We start from the raw sequence: 20,248 nt of genomic DNA, 5'->3' as shown, positions 1-20,248 counted from the left end.
TCCTTGAAAGGATCGTTCACAAATGTCCCATGCTTTCATCCTTTTATCTCAGTTTGGCGTTCATATTCCTCAGACGGAATACTTTTGATGGCAGTGAAGTGTAAGGAACTGTGACTAAATTCCTGAAGAAAAATGCTAAACATACTCAGCTGGAGTTTTAGGAATTTTCCCGCAATGATCTAACTGCAGTCGGGCAGCAAATGTTCGGATCGATTCTTTCTTCTGGGCCATCTCACATGCCAAACACCCGTGTAGGCACCCCTTGGTCTCCCAAAATTTCTACTGATTTCTGCCTTTTTGTCAGCGCTATTCTGTCCACCCCTAGCACACGAACCCCTGCGGTCAGCAGCCAAAGAAGGTATCCTTTGCCCCCTCTCGCCTCTCTCTTCCTCCCACTCCCCACCCTAGGTCTCCAGAGTTTTCCTCACGTGCATGGGTTTTCCTGGCTGATCACCAAAGACCTTGCAGCATTTCAGAGAGCTAAGAGCGCGCGGAAATGGGCGTGCGAGGATTCCCCCCACCTCCCAGCAGGATTCCTCCTCCCGCTCCCCCTAGGCGGTGCCGCAGCCGCCTCCAGAGCTGGCTCGCTGGGCCGTCAGCATCAGGGCCGGGCCCCCTCCCCGCCTCCCCCTCGCAGCCCCTCTCCGCCAGTAGCAGCGCTGCTGTCTTCCCACAGGAGGACTGGGAGGGAGGACGCCGGAGTCTGCAGCGCCCCCGCCCCTTCGCTTTTTCTTTCTTTCCCGGCTTTGGGATCTTGCTGCCGGTGCCGGGAGAGGTTTGAGAAGAGCAGAGTAGCGCGAGGGACCGGAGTGCAGGCTTCCGCTGCGGCGCGCGGACACAGCTGGGCGCACTACATCCCCGGCGTCGCCTCCGGTCCTTGCTGCCCCGGCTGGGCTGTGACGGAGGAGAGCCCCCGGCTCTGGCCTCCCGCCCTCGAAGGTGCCCCCCGAGAGCGGGTTAGGGGCTCACGGCTGGCGTCCCTTCGCCCGCAGCGCCGCGGGACGGCGCCCAGCTCCCGCTCTTCGGAAAGAGTGCGGCGGGATCCTCGCCTTCCCGACGCGGCCCAACTCCGGGGCCAGCAGCGGGAGTCTGGACCAAGTCCCGCTTCCCGCCGACCACCCGGAGTAGAGACATCAACTACCCACCCGCCTGCACTCGCTGTAGCCCTAGCTCCTTGGCACCTGCGCCAACCCGCCGCTCCCGGCTCCACGCCCTCGCAGCGCCCAGCGACCCCATGGCTTCCTGAGCGCGGGCGCCGCCACGGTCCAAACTGAGCGCTGGGGTCCCCCGGCTCGCCCCAGTCAGGGGCGTCCGAGAGGCTGGGAGAGAGCGCACCATGAAGTCTGTGCTGTTCAGCCGCTTCTTCATCCTCCTGCCCTGGATCCTGATTGTCATCATCATGCTCGACGTGGACACACGCAGGCCCGCGCCCCCGCTCACCCCGGGCCCCTACTTCTCTCCCTACATCGGGGGCCGCGGGGTTTCCCGAATCCCGCTCCGCCGGGGCGGCCCCGGGCGCAGATGGGGGAAGCGCAACGAGTCGCGGCCGCAGCCGCCGCCTGAGCCGCAGCTGCCCACCATCTATGCCATCACGCCCACCTATAGCCGCCCGGTGCAGAAGGCCGAGCTGACCCGCCTGGCCAACACGTTCCGCCAGGTGGCGCAGCTGCATTGGATCCTGGTAGAAGACGCGGCGGCGCGCAGCGAGCTGGTGAGCCGCTTCTTGGCGCGCGCAGGGCTGCCTAGCACGCACCTGCACGTGCCCACGCCGCGGCGGTACAAGCGGCCCGGGCTGCCGCGCGCCACCGAACAACGCAACGCCGGCCTGGCCTGGCTGCGACAGAGGCACGGGAACCAGCGCGCACAGCCTGGCGTGCTCTTCTTCGCCGACGACGACAACACCTACAGTTTGGAGCTTTTCCAGGAGGTAATGGCCGGCGCGTCCCTCCCCCGCCCCGGGGCAGGCGGGAGGGAGGGACCTGGTCCTGCTCTGGCTGCACTTGACCGCGTTCACTCCCGGGGCGCGCTCTCGGGACTCTGCGTGGAGCGCCGGGTAGTTCCCGCTGGCTCCCAGGGGGAAAGTGGTGGGGGAGAACCACTGTGAGTCCAGGAGGGAGTCTCGCGGGGCTTTGCGATTGGTCCGAGGTGGTGGCTTAAGTGTGAGGCGCGGGAGTGATTTCTAGAAACCCAGCTCTGGGCTGGCCGGTGGGGCCCGCCTGCAAGAGAGATTGGGGAGGGACCCAGCGCGTTGGGGGTGCGTTGATGGTCTTCGAGGCCTTTCAGCGCACACCGGTGTGATTCTGAGTCTGGAAGCATATATAGAGGACGGCGGAAATGGACATTGAAAATCAGCTCAGAAACATGTTTTTCTCCTACAGTCGGCTGGCACGGAAATGGTTGTTAGTGAGAACCCAGACTTCCAGGGCGTCCTCCCTCCATCTGTTCCCGCACCCCACAAAGACCCTTCCTGACTAAAGATGACCTCCTTTTCAAGGAAACCCCCTGGCAGCTGGGTTGAGGCTGCCCTGCGGTTCTGTCTTTTCGCAGCCCCAGCCATCTGCTGGAGTGCCCGGTTCCTTTTCCTGGCCCCTCTCTAGGCCCCCTTTGGCCATTCTTGAACCGGGCGGTTGCATCCTGGGGCTCACCGTGAGGTCTTGGGCGCGGCACAGCCCGTGCTGCTGAGATGGCACAGTGTCCCTGGGAGACTACAGGTGCACAGAGCCGGCGGCACGGGGTTAGAACAGGTGTTAGTTTTCAAGGCGGGCATTTTGCAGCCTGAGTATGTGCGTGTGCTTGCGCGTTGCAAATGAGGCTCAGCTGTGTGAGTTTTTTTTTTTTTTTTTAAGTTTCCTTGTTCCTCCTCCACAAATATAGAGGAAAAAATCTTGGATTTTGGGGGCATCCCGTCGAACTGTTGCCTTCCTCTCCCCCAAATTCCTGACCTCTTCCCTCTAAGACTCCATCATCCCTCCCCTTTCCCCAAGTAAACGGGACGATATGTAGGTCTAGAAGTCGCAAATATCCCATGCTTTCATCCTTTTATCTCAGTTTGACTTTCATAACCTCAGGACAGAGCTACTCTCTGTGCTTCCACCTTAATTTTTCTGCCTGTGTGGCCTTTAAAAAAAAACATTTCTTAAGGGCAATTGCTGCCTTCATTTCTATTCATCCTCTCCTGCTTCTTGAATAAAAGGACCAGTAAATTGCTCTCCATCTCTCCTTTTCCATGCTTTCACAATGGAGGGCTTTCTTTCCAGGTTTTTCTCTCAGTCCATGGGCATGGGGGGAAGAGAAGATGAAAGAACAGAAGGTGAGGACAAAAAATTAGTTTTGGCCAGGAGGAAACTATATAGGAAAAAATGCAAAGCTTTCAAGACACTAACATTTTGTGCAGTTGTAAGTATTAAAATATCCAAAATAAACTTAAAAGCCTGTGCAACTATTATTTATGGTAAGGGGCCAAGAATACAATATACCCAACAGAAGTTTTTTTTAGAGCTGAACTCATGGCATATGGAGGTTCCCAGGCTAGGAGTCAAATCAGAGCTGCAGCTGCTGGCCTATGCCACAGCAACATTAGATCTGAGCCTTGTCTGCAACCTACACCGAAGCTCAAGACAATGACGGATCCTTAACCCTCTGAGTGGGGCCAAGGCTCGAACCTGCATCCTTACAGATGCTAGTCAGGTTCGTTACTGCTGAGCCACAATGGGAACTCCAACAGAAGAGATTTTTAAAAGCGTGATACACACCATACACTTGGAATTGAAGTTCTCTAACTCCTAGAGGGTCCTTCCAGATGGGAATTTTAGGACTAATCCCCTTCTCACCCATCACCCCTTCCCCAACAGCATTTTTGGACAGAGTAGGCATCTATCTGTCCACCAGGCATATATATTGGGACATTGAGTTTTCTTTTTTACAGCACATCCTTTTCTTTGCATGGCAAGCAGTATTGAACTCTCTAAAAAGTCAAATTAGTGAAATTTATTCATCCTTAATCTTGTGCATTAATGGGTTGACCTACCCTACACCAATTCTAGGATTAATCATTCCATGTGACTTACAGTCTAAATGTTGCTCTCTTGGAGAAAAGGTAGGGCCAGTTGAAACATCTAATACCTACAGCTCCTTGGGGGAAGGAAAAATGCTGATCAGTGATGCAGTAGGGCTCAGGCATTTATCTCAGCCCTTTATATTGTGCACACACAAATTAGTTTTTAAGTAATTCACAGTACTTCAGGAAAGAATGTCCCCAGTCAGACTTCATCTTTTATTTATGGTGCCGCTAATTTCCATGCTTGATGTTAATGTAGATAAGATAAAAGGAGGAAAATGAAGCAGGTACAAATTAGCTCACTAAGCATTGGCTGCAAATGAAGGAAAGTAAAAGATGAAAGGTCTCCAAATTAAATTAAAGGCGCAACAGGCACTCTGTGTTCAATTATTCCTCCCTGGTCATCAGGATGGAGCTTTCTTCTATACAACTAGCCAGTTTTCAGGCTCCCGAACCGAGCTGTGCCACCAGGAAAGAAATATTTGCATCAAACAATTCTATGTTTTCCATTTGCAAATGAAGCTCAGTGTGAATTTTAGGCACAGAAGCTGGACTGCCCATTGGAGAAGTGGTTGGAGTTGTTCAAGTTTCCAGGTCTCCGTGATGACCCTCTCTGTGGCACTGATGGGATTTTGCACTTTAATTCACAGGTAAACCTGCGCACCCCATCGATCTCGTTTTCTGGAGAAGCTTATTTGCCAAGGATTTACACGACTTTCATAAAAGCGACAGCTACAGACAGACGTGACTGTAGCTGGCCACATTTTCAATAACGCTATTGATCAGATTTCTGTTTTTTGCTAGGAAACCTTCCAAGCTTTCTTGAGTTGAAAGCAGAAGCTTTGCCAGGGGAAGCTGCTTTCACCTTGGGAAATCGGTGGAATTGAAAGGTTAAAAACTATCACTTTCCAGGAAAGGAAAAGAAACTTTTAAAAGTTTCACTTTAAATTTAACGAGGTAAGACTGTAACACAAGCCAGCTTTGACACACTTTAGGGGCTCAGGTCAGGGCTTAGTTAATGAGGCTGCATTTGGAAGATGTTCCTGGCAAGCTGTGAACTAGAGAGGGCCTTTGTTTTGACAGACGTTGAGCTGTTTGTGTGCTGGGCAGGCGGAGGGGTGAGGCTTAGTTTCCTCCTGCCCTTTTCTGACCATTTATATGTTCCTTCCTATATTTGCAGCTCATTGGAGGCATAATCCAAAGGATCTTCACATTTGCAGTGTTTGGCACCTCCTTCACTACATAGTATATTCCGAATGTATTTGCTGAAAGGAGGCAGGCGATCTCTCTTTCCTTTTACCCTTGATCCAGTTACTTAAAGTAGGCTAATTATCTTTGCAAAGTAAAGAAACCTCAAAGTTTCTCTTAGGGGTAGCATCCAAAGATGATTTTACCTGAAATGTGCTCCTGGTGTTTTATGTCTTCCCATCTAAAAGTGTATTAACAGTCATGCCGTAAGTCTGATCAAATGTGAGAATTCTGTAAAAATGTGTGTATAAACCTACAGGCAATTTTCTTAGGCAAGCGATGTCAAATCTGCACATTTTCTTTACTCCCCCTAGGTGTATAGTACTTGCGTTATAGCTAAGTTTGGCAGGGTTTTCCATGAACACCAGCAGTTTTCATGTGGATTCTGATATTGTAATGGACCAGAAATAACTATTTGGATTTAAAAGGTATTCTCCTTCTTCCTATTGTCTTTTTTTTTCCCCCTGTCTTTTTGCCTTTTCTAGGGCTGCACCTGCGGCACATGGAGGCTCCCAGGCTAGGGGTCTAATAGGAGCTGTTTCTGCTGGCCTATGCCAGGGCCACAGCAACGCAGGATCCGAGCCGCGTCTGTGACCTACACCACAGCTCATGGCAACGCCAGATCCTTAACCCACTGAGCAAGGCCGGGGATTGAACCTGCAACCTCATGGTTCCTAGTCGGATTTGTTAACCACTGCGCCAGGACGGGAACTCCCATATTGTCTTTTTTTTCCCATCATTCTTCTTCCTCCAACCTACTTTTCTCTGATTAGTCTTTCTTATGAATAGACATGAAGACATGTCCCGGTGATTGTTTGGTGCAGTGAATGTGTCTTTTAAGCTTTTAGACTGTTGTCCACTGCTTTTTGGAAACTAGGAGTGTGACTCCATTTTTTTCTGTCTACTCCACTTGCTTCTAAATTGCAGGCTGGTAAATTTTCTCTTGTGTGAAAAGTAATGGAATAGTAATTGCTTCCAAGGCGTTCTCCAAAAGCAAAATAGAACTCAAGTCAGCCTTATTTACTAACTATTCCAGGTGCTCCTCAAGTAGTGGGGTTTTCTGGGTATAGAATTCAATCATGTTCAGATACATCTGTTTAAACCTTTTGGTTTGATCTGCATAAATTAAGATAACATTATTGATATTTGATTTGCAGTGCTATTGAAGCATGAAATTTAAGTTTTGCATGGTGCTCAAATCCCCTCCCCTCCACACCAAAAAACAAAGTTGTCGTACCAGTTCATAGGTAGGTAAGGCAGGCTACTAAGTAGGTAGGTTTAGAATCCACTTCCAATGCATAGGAATAAACTGCGGTAATCCATTGTTCATACCAGGTAATTTTTGTAAACAACTTTAAATGTTTAAAATATCCTTTACCATGGATACAAGCAAAATGAGCACTTACTGTGGGTCAGGAACCATATTTAGGATTTTCTGTGTATTAGCTTATTTGATCCTCACCACAGCCCCTGAGGAGAGTTCTAGGACAGCCCCCATTTTCCCCCACCCTGATGCTGATGTTTAGGCATGAGCACATTTCTTTGATGAGTGCAGAACTTTTTTAAAAATGCAGCTAATATAGTCATTAGCCCAGTCTGTATAAGCCGTATCTCCATTTTGTGGAAGAGCTGCAGTAGCAGGAAGTTAACTTAAAAGGGCATGCAGCTTTCCAGAGGCAGGCAACCCTTGCCAATGTCACATTAACTACTAGGTGGTGAAGCTGGACTTGAACATGGGTCTGTTTAACCCCAAAGCTCCCACCTGAGCTCCCCACCAGCCTCCAGCCTCTCTCACAGGGAAGAGGTCTAATCCTTCTCTCCCCACCTTGATCCACAGGGATGCCTTGCTATGGACAAGTGTTCATGGACTTCTCTCTCTCTCTCCCTATTAGCGCTGAAAGCAGGGGCCAACTGATCTTCCAGTTGCTATTTCAATAGCCATATTATCTTAGATACATGACACAGACTGTTATCTGAGTCTCTGTGCAGGGCCTTTCCAGGAACAGCTTCTTTCGGGAACAGAGTCCCTCAACTCCCAAGCTTCCTACAATCCACTCCTTCACTCAACAGATATATTTAATGAACATTCACTAAATGCTGGACACAAGAGACACAGCAGTGAACAGAAGAAAATTGCTCTAAATGCTGAACTATAAGTTAGTTATAAATATTCTTTTCCCCTTGTTCTCCCTGTGGGTGGTCGCTCTAGTAGACAGGTCTACCAGAAAGCTATACTGTCTCACTTAGTTGGATGCCTCTAAGTCCTCTGCTCCTGAAACCTGGACAGTGTTTCTGGAGGCCGGGAGGGGAGGAGGAGGTAGAGGTGCTTGATCTTCCAAAATTAGTCTGTCCCAGGTGGAGCTGGCAAACTGGGAATTTTAATTACCCACTGGGTTATAACAATGATTCAAGAGACACGAGCTAAATAGAGCTTGTCTCTAAAGGGTCCTGGGAGGAAGTGAGGTGTGAGAGTAAACAGCATCTCAAGGACATTTTAGACTGGGAGGAGGTAGAAGGGTCCTTCTTGTGGGTTATGAGGTGTGAGGCTGGTTTGAGAGTGTGTGAAAGCTCATGGGTGGCATGCTGGGATCTCAGAGCAGGAGCTAAGCCCACTTCCTGCAGGCTGTATTGTTAGTGACTGTTGTTATCCCAGCTCCTGGCATGGACTATTACATGATAGTCTTTCTGGAATGAGTTAATGAATGAGTCGATGTGTCAAAGAGATAGTGTGTTTCAAAGGAGAGGGCAACTCAATAGGAATGAAATGAATCTATTTTTCAAGCACTTGATTAGAAGCAACAACGTGGAAGTTCCCTGGTGGCCTCGCAGTTGAGGACTCGGCAATGTCACTGCTGTGGCGTAGGTTCAGTCCCTGGCCCAGGAACCTCTACATGCTGCAAGCATGGCTTAAAAAAATTGGAAGCAGTAGCTCAATATTTAAGGTCGTTTGCTGGGGTGGGAAGGTTAGGTGTACTCCTCGACCCCGCAGCTATATCCACAGCAGAAGCAGGGAGGATGACTTGACTTCTCTCCCTGTGCCCAGCCCCCTCCAGCCTTGACTGAGACACGAAGGGCAGCAGCTGACTGGCACTTATTGGGAGGTCCACCCTGTGCTGGTTTGTCATTGTTTCAAATATTTCTTAAATTTTCTTACATAAGAACATTGTAAAGCTCATTTCCAGCCAGCCTGGGGAAGATAAAGCTATTGCAAAAGCAGGTATGGGCACAGGCCCCTGGGTGCCTCCTTGGCTGTGTGGACAAAGGGGTTCTCTCCTGTTCCTGTTCTTGCTTCACAAACTGTCATCCAGCTTGTCTCAGACCAGAAGTGTAGTCACAGCTAGGGGTCCCCAACATTTTCTATTCACGTAACTCCTGAAAGAATTTCGTGAAGTTACATACCTTCTAGGATATTTTCAAACTGATATCTAAATTCATTGATACTCTGTATCATTGATGAATATTACTTATTGCTAGAAAGAGGGTTCAGTGTAAGTTTGGTTCCCATTAGGTTAACCTTGTTTATGTAAAGAAGTAAGTAAGATGGAAGGCATTTTCTTCTACCAGGGTTCTTCAGTTTTTTTGAACCCTCAAGCTCTAAGCCAAAAATCATATGTCGATCTCTTAGTAAAAAGGATTTTAATAATCTGTTGATGACATTAATTCTTCAGTTTTGTTGAAGATATAATTAGAAACTCCCTGTCTTCTAAAATGATTTATCACTCCTTCATTGGAAACATTAACTTTCTTTTTTCCCCAGTTTTTAAAGTTTTATTGAAGTATAGTTTGTTTACAATGTTGTGCTAATTTTTGCTGTATAACAAAGTGATTCAGTTATACATATACACATATCCATTCTCTTTCAGATTCTTTTCCCTTCTAGATTATGGTAGAATATTGGGTATCATTCCCTGTGTTATAGAGCAGTTCTCCATGGCCAATCATTTCATACACAACAGTGTGCATATGCCAGTCCCAAACTCCCAACCCATCCCTCCCAGCCACCCAGTCTATCCCCTTCAGTAATTGTAAGTTTCTTTGCAAAGTCTGTGAGTGTTTCTGATTTGTAAGTTCATTTGTATCCTTTTAAAAAAAATTATAGGTGGTGATATCATTAACTTTCTTAATAAAGGTAGCAATATTGATCTCTCTCTTTTTTTTTTTTTTTTGGCCATGCCTATGGCATGCAGAAGTTCCATGGCCTGGAATTGAACCCATGCCAGCAGAAACCTGAGCCACAGCAGTGACAATGCCAGATCCTTAACTGTTAGGCCACCAGGGAACTCCAAGAGGGCAGTGTTTCTAATTACCTTTGCTGGGCCCTAGAGGTTTAACCACAGTGCGATGATACCTTTAATATGATCCAGCATGGGTGTGAAGCTGGAGCAGGGCGACTGAGATGGGCAGAGGAAAGGCAGGACCTGCCCTCCATCCAAGAGGTCCAGTTTAGAGGACCATTTATAGAATTGCCAGGGGCCGGGAACATATCCCCTTAAAACTGTCTGCGCTCACTTACTCTGTGAGACCTGTTTTGGTAGAAAGAGCAGTAAGTTAGGAATTGGGAAATGTGGGCTCCAGGCCTGGTGGAGCCAAAGCCCTCAGGACCTCAGGGGAACTAACTTGACTGCTGGGTTTTGAACCTTGGCTGTGCACTAGGTATTTAGATGTTTAATTTTCTTAATTGCTGTGAGTTTGGAACCACGATGTCCTTTTTACAGCTGAGGAGAAGCCCTAATGTTCAGCTTGCTCACAGCCTGAAGGTGCTGTGTACCACTGTGAGGATGGCATCCAGTGGGTTAGAGGGCTTCCCCCCACCCCCCGCCCAGATGTCTGCTCTCAAGAGTCCAGCCCCAGGAGCTGAGGAGGCTCCAGAAGACAAGATGTCACCAGGCTCCTTGCTGTCGCGCTGCAGGATCCCAACAACCAGCCCGTGGTGGCATGAAGCAGGCCTGCGTGTGGACATGCTGTCTTCTAGATAAACTCGGCATTGCGAGATAAAAATGTCAGTGCCATTTTTAAAGGTCAAGTGACAGTTTGGGGTTATTTCTGTAACTTTGAAAAGTTCCTCTGCTGCGTCTGTTCCCACTGGCCGAAGTGCTAGAGGCATCCTGGGAATGTGTTCCTGCCAGGGGAGCTGCAGCCTTGCTTTGCCTGGGTACCTGCAGCCATCAGATCTGGGGTCCCTCATGCCCTGGCTGTGGCTTATTGCCTCTGGTTCCTTCTGCGCACACTGAAAAGACAGGCTTTGTGACTGTACCTGTTCTGATCTCGCTTTTCCCCTTTGTTTACAGATTTTAAAAAATTTGGAGACAAACATTAAGAAGTCAGGTTGATGATGGTTGTGGTTTCTGTGGGTGATGGTTTGGGGTTTTAACAGCAACCCAGAGTTTCCTCTGAAAACCAGTTGATTGTCCTATAGATTAAAATACAGGTGTTCATTTGGTTGACTCTTGTAAATCCAGTGACGTTTAGAAGTAAATGTCTGTCCTCTGCTTCTTATGTCTCTTTTCCTTCCTTGTGAGGGACCGTGGGGGGGAAACACAAATTGAGTACTCTTGTTATCATTTTTATTGTGGTAAAATATGTACAGCATAACATTTACCATTTTAACCATTTTTAAGTGTGCAGTTCAGTGGCATTAAGTACAACCACTCTGTTATGCAACCATCACCACCATCCATCTGCAGAACCTTTTCATTATCCAAACTGAAACACTAGATCCTTCAAACAGTAACTCCCCATTGCCCTCCCTCCAGCCCCTGGTAACCTCTAGTCTGCTTTCTGTATCCATGAACTGGACTATTCTGGGTACCTCATAAAACGTAGAGTTGTGCAATATTTGTCCTTTTGTTTTTGGCTCATTTCTCTTAACACAGTGTCTTCTAAGTTCAGCCACATTGTGGTATGCATCAAAATTCCATTCCTTTTTAAAGTTGAACACTACTCCATTGTATGTATAGACCAAATGTTGTTTATCCATTCAACCTCCAGTTGGTACTGGGTTGTTTTCCACCTTTTGGCTCTAGTGAATGAATGCTGCCTTGGACGTTCATACACAAATTATGTTTGAGTGTCTGCTTTCAGTTCTTTTCTGTGCACATATACAGGAGTGGAATTGCTGGATCATATGGTAATTCCATGCTGAAATTTTTAAGGAACAGTCATATTTTCCAAAAGGATTTCTTTGTTGTTTATTTTCCATAATAGCCATCCCAAGAAGTCTGATGTGATAACTCAGTGTGGTTTTATTTGCGTTTCCCTAAGGAAACCAAGATGCTGACCATCTTTTCTTGTGCTTACACTATTTGTATATCTTTCTTGGAGACATGTCTATTCATATCCTTTGCCCATTTTTTAAATTGGGTTGTTTGTTGCTGAGTTTTAGGAGTTCTATATATATTCTGGATGTTAATCCTATATTGGATATGTAATTTGCAAATATGTCCTCCCTTTCTGAGGGGTGCTTTTTTATGCTGTTGATAATGGCCTTTGATGCCCCAAAGTTTTGAATTTTTGATGAAGTTCAATTTATTTTTTCTTTCATTGCCTGTGCTTTTGGTGTCATGTCCAAGAAATTGTTGCCAAATTCAAAGTCATAAAGCTTTTCTCCTATTTTCTTCTAATAGTTGTGTAATTTCAGTTCTTTTGTTTAGGTAATTAACGTTGATTCATTTTGAGTTAATTTTTGTACACAATGTTACATAGTGTAACCTGTGGATATCTCAGTTTTTTCCAGCACCATTTGTTGAAAAGACTATCCTTTCCCCATGGAATGGTCTTGGCACCCCTGTTAAAAGTCATTTGACTGTGTGTGTGTGTGTGTGTGTGTGTGTGTGTGTGTGAGAGAGAGAGAGAGAGAGAGAGAGAGAGATTTAATTTCTAAGCTCTTTATTCTGTTCCACTGGTTGATATGTCTGTCTTTAAGCCAATTCCATACTGTTTTGATTAATGTTGCTTTCTAGGAAGTTTTCAAATTGGAAAGTACAGGTCCTTCAACTTTCTTTTTTAAGATTTTTTGGACCATTTGGGCTCCCGTAAGATTCCGTCTGGATTTTAGGGTGGATTTTCCTATTTCTGCAAAAATCATTGGAGTTTTGATAGGGGTTGCGTTGAATTTGCAGATTGCTTTGGGCAATATTGAGATCTTGATAGTATTAAGTCTTTGAATCTACCATCATGTGATATCATTCTATTTATGCCTTCTCTAATTTCTTTCAGTGATATTTTAATAGTTTTCAGTGTACAAATATTTTGCTTCCTTGGTTAGGTTTATTGATTATTTTGTTCTTTTGGATGTTACCTGTTAAGTTTTAATAAGTTAGTTCTGGTCTCTGTCCCATACCTGAAAATGTTATCAGATGCTACTAACAGAACTGAAAAAAAAATCCAGGACTGGACTTTAGGTATACAGAACAGAATAAATAGATTTTTAAAATATGGAACAGCATGGAAAATACAGTGTAAAGATCTATGCCGTGATGCCATTTCTGTATATTTGAAATAGTGCACACAAAGTATTACACATTTCACAAGGACACACACAAATAAGATAATTCAGGGTTTTCTGAGTTGGGTTCCATGCAACAGTGGTATCTGGTGAGACGTTTCTAGGCATGATTTTAAATGACTTGATTCTTACTCACATTCATATTCAAGACTGACCTAAGGCGTGTATCAGAGATTCAACTTGTAAATCCTGAAATACAGAAGTGGGGCATCTCCTAGTCCAGGACTGGATTTGTGGAATTTACTTGGGGCAGTTTTTCCTAGAAAAATAGGTGTCTTTTGTTTCCTAAACAAAGAAGAAAAGGGCTTCCCTGGTGACAGCTCCCTGCGTCTAAGCCACAGTTGGAGAATATGCCCTTGAGCAACACATGGTGATGGTGATGGTGACAGTGTTGACAGCAGACCCTGATACAGCTCTTACTTATGTACCAGAGTCCTCAGTACCTTACACATTTTAACTCATCTAATCTTCAGAACAGCCCTGTGAGATGATACTATGATGTTATCATACACATGTACATTTGTGGAAACCAACCAGCACAGAGAACCTTACTAATGTGCCTGAGACCTCACAGCTAATTAGTGGTGAAATTGAGATTTGAATGCTAAGAGGAGGGGTCCCAGATCCAACTTTTCACTTTGTTTTTTTCTCTGCTGCCCAACTCTAATTCACTTATTTTTTGGTTTCATTTTGCTGCAATATTTCCTGCTTTATTTTTTTCTCTTCTGATTTATTGAAATGAAAACATAGACCTTTAATTTGTCTACCTTTCTTCTTTACTAATATATGCTTAAAGCACTGTTTCAGCTGCATCTCACAAGTGTTATTGCTGAACTTTCATATCTCATTCACTTCAAAATATTTTCTAGTTTTGGAAGTTCCCTTTGTGGCTCACTGGTAAGGAGCCATGAGGGTGTGGGTTTGATCCCTGGCCTTGCTCAGTGGGTTAAAGATCCGATGTTGCTGTGAGCTGTGGCATAGGTCATAGATGAGGCTTGGATCCGTCATTGCTGTGGCTGAGGTGTAGGCCAGCAGCTTTAGCTCTGATTCAACCCCTAGCCTGGGACCTTCCATATGCCCAGGTGTGGCCCTAAAAAGCAAAAGAAAAATAATTTTTTTTTCTAGCTTCTATTGACTTTTTCTTTTTTAAACGGCGACATTACAGCATATGGAAGTTCCTGGGTCAGGGACTGAATCCGAGCTGCAGCTGTGGCAATGCCACATCCTTTAACCCACAGCACCAGGCCAGGGATGAAACTCACACCTCTTTAGCAACCTGAGCCTCTGCAGTTGGATTCTTCTCTCTTTTTTTTTTTTTTTTTTTTTTTTTTTTTGCGGGGCGGGCGGGTGGGCGGGCACTCTGAGGCATACAGAGTTCCTGGGCCAGGGATCAGGTCCGAACCTCAGTGTCAGCCTAAGCCAAAGGTGTGGCAATGCGGGACCCCAACCCACTGTGCAGGGCTGGGGAATAGAACCTTTGTCCCAAGATGTTACTGCTCCCATTGCACCACAACAGGAACTTCTGCAGTTGGATTCTTAACCTCCTGCACCATGGAAGGAACACCCTTGACTTTTTTTTTTTTTTTTTTAAGATCTTCTTTAATAATTTTACTAAATAATTCAAAGCATGTTGCTTAAATTCTGAATAGTTATAGTTTTTTTGTTTTTTTAATTTATGGTTCTGGAATTTACCTTGTGGCTCAGCGTGTTAAGAGCCTGACGTAAGTGTCCATGAGCATGCGAGCTTGATCCCTGGCCTGAATCAGTGAGTTAAGGATCCAGCATTGCCATAAGCTGCAGAGTAGGTCACACATGTATCTTGGATCTGGCATTTCTGTGACTGTGGTGTAGGCTGACAGCTGCAGCTCCAGTTCAACCCCTAGCCTGGGATCTTCATTAGCTGCAGGTATGGCCATAAGAAAAAAAATTTCTGGTTCTGATTTCTAGTTTAATTCTTTGTGGTCTGAAAGCATAATCTAGTTTGATTCAATTGAAATTTATGAGATTTGCTTTATATTCCAGCATATGGCTGTTTTGGTGCATGTTCCATGTGGACCTGAAAAGAATGTGTTTTTTTTTTTTATGTTACTGGGCATAGACTTTTATGTTTCAATTAGTTGACTGCTGCTTAAATTCTGTGTCCCTGATGATATTCACTGTGCTTACTATATCAACTACAAAGAGAACTGTGTTAAAATTTCTATGACAGTGAAATTTTCTTCCTCCTTTTAGATTTATTTTTTGCTTCATGTATTTCAAGCTATGATATTTGATGCATACATCTTTAGATTTGTTATTTTTTTGTAATGAATTGACACTTTTGTCATTATGACTTGTTCCTCATTATCTCTGGTAATCTCTTTGTCTTGAAAGCTACTTTGCCTGATATTAATATAGCCACAGTAGCTTTAATATGCTTAAAGTTTACATGGTATTCCTTTTTCTATCCTTTTACTGTTATCCTCTCTCTGTTCTTATATTTAAAGTGTGTCTGTTGTAAATAGCAAAATGTTGGTCCTTGTTTCTTTTTTTAACCACTATTTATTTTTATTTATTTAAAAAAAATGTAGGAGTTCCTGTCCTGGCTCAGCGGAAACAAATCTAATTAGCATCCATTAGGATGCAGGTTCAATCCCTGGCCTTGTTTCATGGGGTTAAGGATCCAGTGTTGCTGTGAGCTGGGGTGTAGTTTGTAGACACGGCTCGCAACCTGCATTGCTATGGTGTAGGCCAGCAGCTACAGCTCTGATTTGACCTCTAGCCTGGGAACCTTCATATGCCATGGGTGTGGCCCTAAAAATACAAAAAGACCAAAAAAAATTTATATTATAGTTGATGTACATTGTTCTGTCAATTTCTGCTAAGCAGCAAAGTGTTGGTCCTTGTTTATTTATCCATTTTCTTATCTGACACTCTTCTCCCAAGTTAAGGACTTAACAGTCTGTAAATAAAGCCTTATTTAAATAACCCCTGTTGTGAATCTTATATGAGCAAACAGCCTCTGGATTTTGTTGTGGACTGGACTTTCTGAATTAGGTTTCCTTTTAAGATTCACCTATATCTTTACTTTGGAGTATCCAGTAACTTCGTAAAATAACCTTTTACTGAGGCTACAAAGAGTCTTCTTTTTACTCTAGGGAATATTTTATCATATTTCTCCTTTTAAATACTTTCTGAGAGGGCTTAATTACTTCTGTAATCTTAGAGGCTTCCCTCCCTCTTCCTCTTTTATTCACTTGTCACATATTCTGTATATTTTTTTCCACCAGGAGAACCTGAAATTTTTTTCTTTTCCTTAGAATTCAGGTACAGAGGTAGAGTTGATCATACCTCTTAGTCCTAACCTGCTATAAACATTGTCTTATGCAAGTGTCCTCTCTTGTTCTGTTGTTTATTTCCTGTTATCCTTATCATCAGGCATCTATTCTATTTGTACATGCTATGGGCTATTTCATTTCTATGTACCCTTATTAAATGTATAGTGTTTGCATGCAGCATTTTAAATGTATATAAATGGCATTGTAGAATATATTTTTTCCATTTTTCCCTGCTGTATCATGTTTTAAAGATGTATTTTTATTGTTGTATGCATCTCTAATCCATTGCTGCTAACTGCGAAGCTTTTTTTGTTTTCAAATAGGAATTCTTGTAAATGCTCTATTTATTTGGGAAATTGGAATTTGTCATGAGGTCTTTGCTGTATTGATCATCCTAGCACTCTAGTGCTTTATTAATTGGCAAAGACAATTAAACTCCAAACCTGCTGCTAAGAGACTATTTAGCCAACGAAACTAGCAACGTGGAAAGTTCCCACTTTCTTGTGAATTAGGTCCAGATAAATGTGAGTGTTGTGCAGAGATGACCAGCACCTCCAGCTCCTGGACCAACTCCCCAAGGAAAGTGCTCCTGCTGCTCCTGGTCCCCCTTCCACTCAGGTTCACATCTTTGTTAGATGCCTAAGGTTTATCTTCATAAAAGCATACCACACTTTGCCCTGGTTCAACAATTAAAGCTTTTATAACCCTGAGCCAAACTAACAGCCCCAAAGAGCTACATGAGGGAGCTCTTGTCAGGGAACCTCACTTTGGGCGCAAATGTGAAGAATCCTATGTGTTCTTAAGACTTCTAGTCCAAGAACATGGCAAGTGTGACAAACACAAAACTTTTAGCTACAAGTTACAAAACCTCAACTTAAACAATTTCAAAAAATGGGCTTAAATGATAAGCACGTAGGAGTTCCCATCATGGCTCAGTGGAAGCAAATCTGACTAGTAACCGTGAGGACGCAGGTTCGATCCCTGGCCTCGCTCAGTGGGTTAAGGATCTGGCATTGCCGTGAGCTGTGGTGTAGTTCACAGATGCAGCTTGGATCTGGTTTTGCTGTGGCTATAGTATAGGCTACTGGCTACAGCTCCGATTCAACCCCTATCCTGGGAACCTCCATATCCTGGGGTACAGCCCTAAAAAGACCAAAAAAAAAAAAAGATAAGAATATATATTGTCTCACTTTATTAACTAAGTACTTAATTCTGGCTACTACAGCAGACAGACTGACATCTGAGAAGCTCAATACAGTAAAAGCTTATTGGTGGTTCTGCAAAGTGTGCTGTGGCTTAGTTACTCTAATAGGTCAGGCTGGTGACTCAGACACCCCACTGCTTCTGTCTTGTCACAGCGCCATCCACTAACACATGGTTTGTAAAATCACCCTGGTAAGGGAGGAGGGCTGGTTGCTCCAGTTATTTTTAAGGACCAGAGAGGGAACTGACTTATTTCTGCCTGTGTTCCCCAGCCCCAAGTCAGTCATATGACTGCAAGGGCTGCTAAGACAGAGTCTTCCTTTGAGCCTGGGAAGAGAAACTGTGGGAACAGGAGCTGCATTCCCTCATCAGGAAGTCCAAATGGAGAGCAGGTGACAGGGATGGCTGATTTAGAAACCCAGTGGTGTCATCAAGGCCCCACAATCCCACCTCTCTGCATGCTGCTATCCTCAGAATGTCTGCTTTGTGTGTCACCTCTTCTCCTCTTGGTTATGACATGGCTGCCACAGTTCCAGCCATCACATCAAGACATGGCTATGTGCTGAGTTCCTTTGGAGTAGGGATAACCTTTCCAGAAGCAACCCAGTACGCTTTCTCTGAAGACCAGCACTGCCAACATTCAAACTAATCACTGACAAGTTAGAATTTTGCTCCTGCTTTTGGGAAAGGGTCAGCCTCTCCTCACTCATGTTTAGGGGAGGGATTAGAGAAGGCTGGTCACTGCTGAGTTAAACCGAAGCTCAGCTGGTGAAGAATAGGAGAGAGTAGGTATAGAGCGTGCAACCAGCAGTACTTGCCTCAGTCAGTCTCTGTCCTCTTTCACATCATTTCCATCCTTAGTGAAGGTGGTGATTTTCTTCATGTGGTTCCTACACTGTGCTCAGTAGCATTACTTACCTGCCCTTACTGTAGTGGCGCTATTTTCTATGATGTTTGCTGGTTTATGGGGAAGCTATTTGTTACCACTCACCATTGTTCAATTTTTTTTTTAATCTTTTTTTTTTTCCCACTGTACAGCAAGGGGGTCAGGTTATCCTTACATGTATACATTACAATTACATTTTTTCACCCACCCTTTCTTCTGTTGCAACATGAGTATCTAGACAAAGTTCTCAATGCTATTCAGCAGGATCTCCTTGTAGATCTATTCTAAGTTGTGTCTGATAACCCCAAGCTCCCAATCCCTCCCACTCCCTCCCCCTCCCATCAGGCAGCCACAAGTCTCTTCTCCAAGTCCATGATTTTCTTTTCTGAGGAGATGTTCATTTGTGCTGGATATTAGATTCCAGTTATAAGTGACATCATATGGTATTTGTCTTTGTCTTTCTGACTCATTTCACTCAGGATGAGATTCTCTAGTTCCATCCATGTTGCTGCAAATGGCATTATGTTGTTCTTTTTTATGGCTGAGTAGTATTCCATTGTGTAAATATACCACCTCTTCCGAATCCAATCATCTGTCAATGGACATTTTGGTTGTTTCCATGTCCTGGCTATTGTGAATAGAGCTGCAATGAACATGCGGGTGCATGTGTCTCTCTTAAGTAGAGTTTTGTCCGGATAGATGCCCAAGAGTGGGATTGCAGGGTCATATGGAAGTTCTATGTATAGATTTCAAAGGTATCTCCAAACTGTTCTCCATAGTGGCTGTACCAGTTTACATTCCCACCAGCAGTGCAGGAGGGTTCCCTTTTCTCCACACCCCCTCCAGCACTTGTTATTTGTGGATTTATGAATGATGGCCATTCTGACTGGTGTGAGGTGATATCTCATGGTAGTTTTGATTTGCATTTCTCTTATAATCAGCAATGTTGAGCATTTTTTCATGTGTTTGTTGGCCATCTGTATATCTTCTTTGGAGAAATGTCTATTCAGGTCTTTTGCCCATTTTTCCATTGATTGATTGTTTTTTTTGCTGTTGGGTTATATAAGTTGTTTATATATTCTAGAGATTAAGCCCTTGTCGGTTGCATCATTTGAAACAGTTTTCTCCCATTCTGTAAGTTGTCTTTTTGCTTTCTTTTTGGTTTCCTTTGCTGTGCAAAAGCTTTTCAGTTTGATGAGGTCCCATGGGTTTATTTTTGCTCTAATTTCTATTGCTTTGGGAGACTGACCTGAGAAAATACTCATGATGTTGCTGTCTTCTCAGAAGAGAGTGTTTTGCCTATGTTTTCTTCTAGGAGTTTGATGGTGTCCTGTCGTATATTTAAGTCTTTCAGCCATTTGGAGTTTACTTTTGTGCATGGAGTGAGGGTGTGTTCTTGTTTCATTGCTTTGCATGCAGCTGTCCAGGTTTCCCAGCAATGCTTGCTGAATAGACTTTCTTTTTCCCATTTTATGTTCTTGCCTCTCTTGTCAAAGATTAATTGACCATAGGTGTCAGGGTTTATTTCTGGATTCTCTATTCTGTTCCATTGGTCTGTCTGTCTGTTTTGATACCAATACCACACTGTTTTGATGACTGTGGCTTTGTAGTATTTCTTGAAGTCTGGGAGAGTTATGCCTCCTGCTTGTTTTTGTTTCTCAGGATTGCTTTGGCGATTCTGGGTCTTTTGTTGTTCCATATAAATGTTTGGATTGTTTGTTCTAGTTCTGTGAAAAATATCATGGGTAATTTGATAGGGATTGCATTGAATCTGTAGATTGCTTTGGGTAGGATGGCCATTTTTACAATATTGATTTTTCCAATCCAGGAACATGGAATATCTTTCCATTTCTTTACATCTTCTTTGACTTCTTTGATTAAAGTTTTATAGTTCTCGGCATATAGGTCCTTTACCTCCTTGGTCAGGTGTATTCCGAGGTATTTGATTTTGTGAGGTGCAATTTCAAAAGGTATTGTGTTTTTGTATTCCTTTTCTAATATTTTATTGCTGGTATACAGAAATGCAACTGACT

The 20,248-nt window shown here is 44.3% G+C and overlaps 1 protein-coding gene across 3 annotated transcripts in view; it reads left to right on the top strand.

The window, feature by feature from the left end:
* The window catches only part of B3GAT2 (beta-1,3-glucuronyltransferase 2), a 99,620-nt gene continuing 80,118 nt past the window's right edge, over positions 747 to 20,248 (top strand). Inside the window, exons 1-2 of one of the 3 annotated variants that reach the window (XM_021089491.1) lie at positions 1,250 to 1,927; positions 10,021 to 10,799. In XM_021089491.1, the coding sequence (XP_020945150.1) occupies positions 1,337 to 1,927; positions 10,021 to 10,281 (852 nt within the window). In that variant the 5' untranslated portion in view covers positions 1,250 to 1,336 and the 3' untranslated portion in view covers positions 10,282 to 10,799. Of the gene's footprint in view, positions 1,928 to 10,020; positions 10,800 to 20,248 lie in introns of those variants that run through there. The other 2 variants (XM_003121263.4, XM_021089488.1) reach the window with 2 other exon arrangements.

This window comes from Sus scrofa, chromosome 1 (genome assembly GCF_000003025.6).
Source record: "Sus scrofa isolate TJ Tabasco breed Duroc chromosome 1, Sscrofa11.1, whole genome shotgun sequence".
NCBI classification, from domain to species: domain Eukaryota; kingdom Metazoa; phylum Chordata; class Mammalia; order Artiodactyla; family Suidae; genus Sus; species Sus scrofa.
Note: the sequence above shows the minus strand (reverse complement) of the source record. Positions and strands in the feature narration are given on the sequence as shown.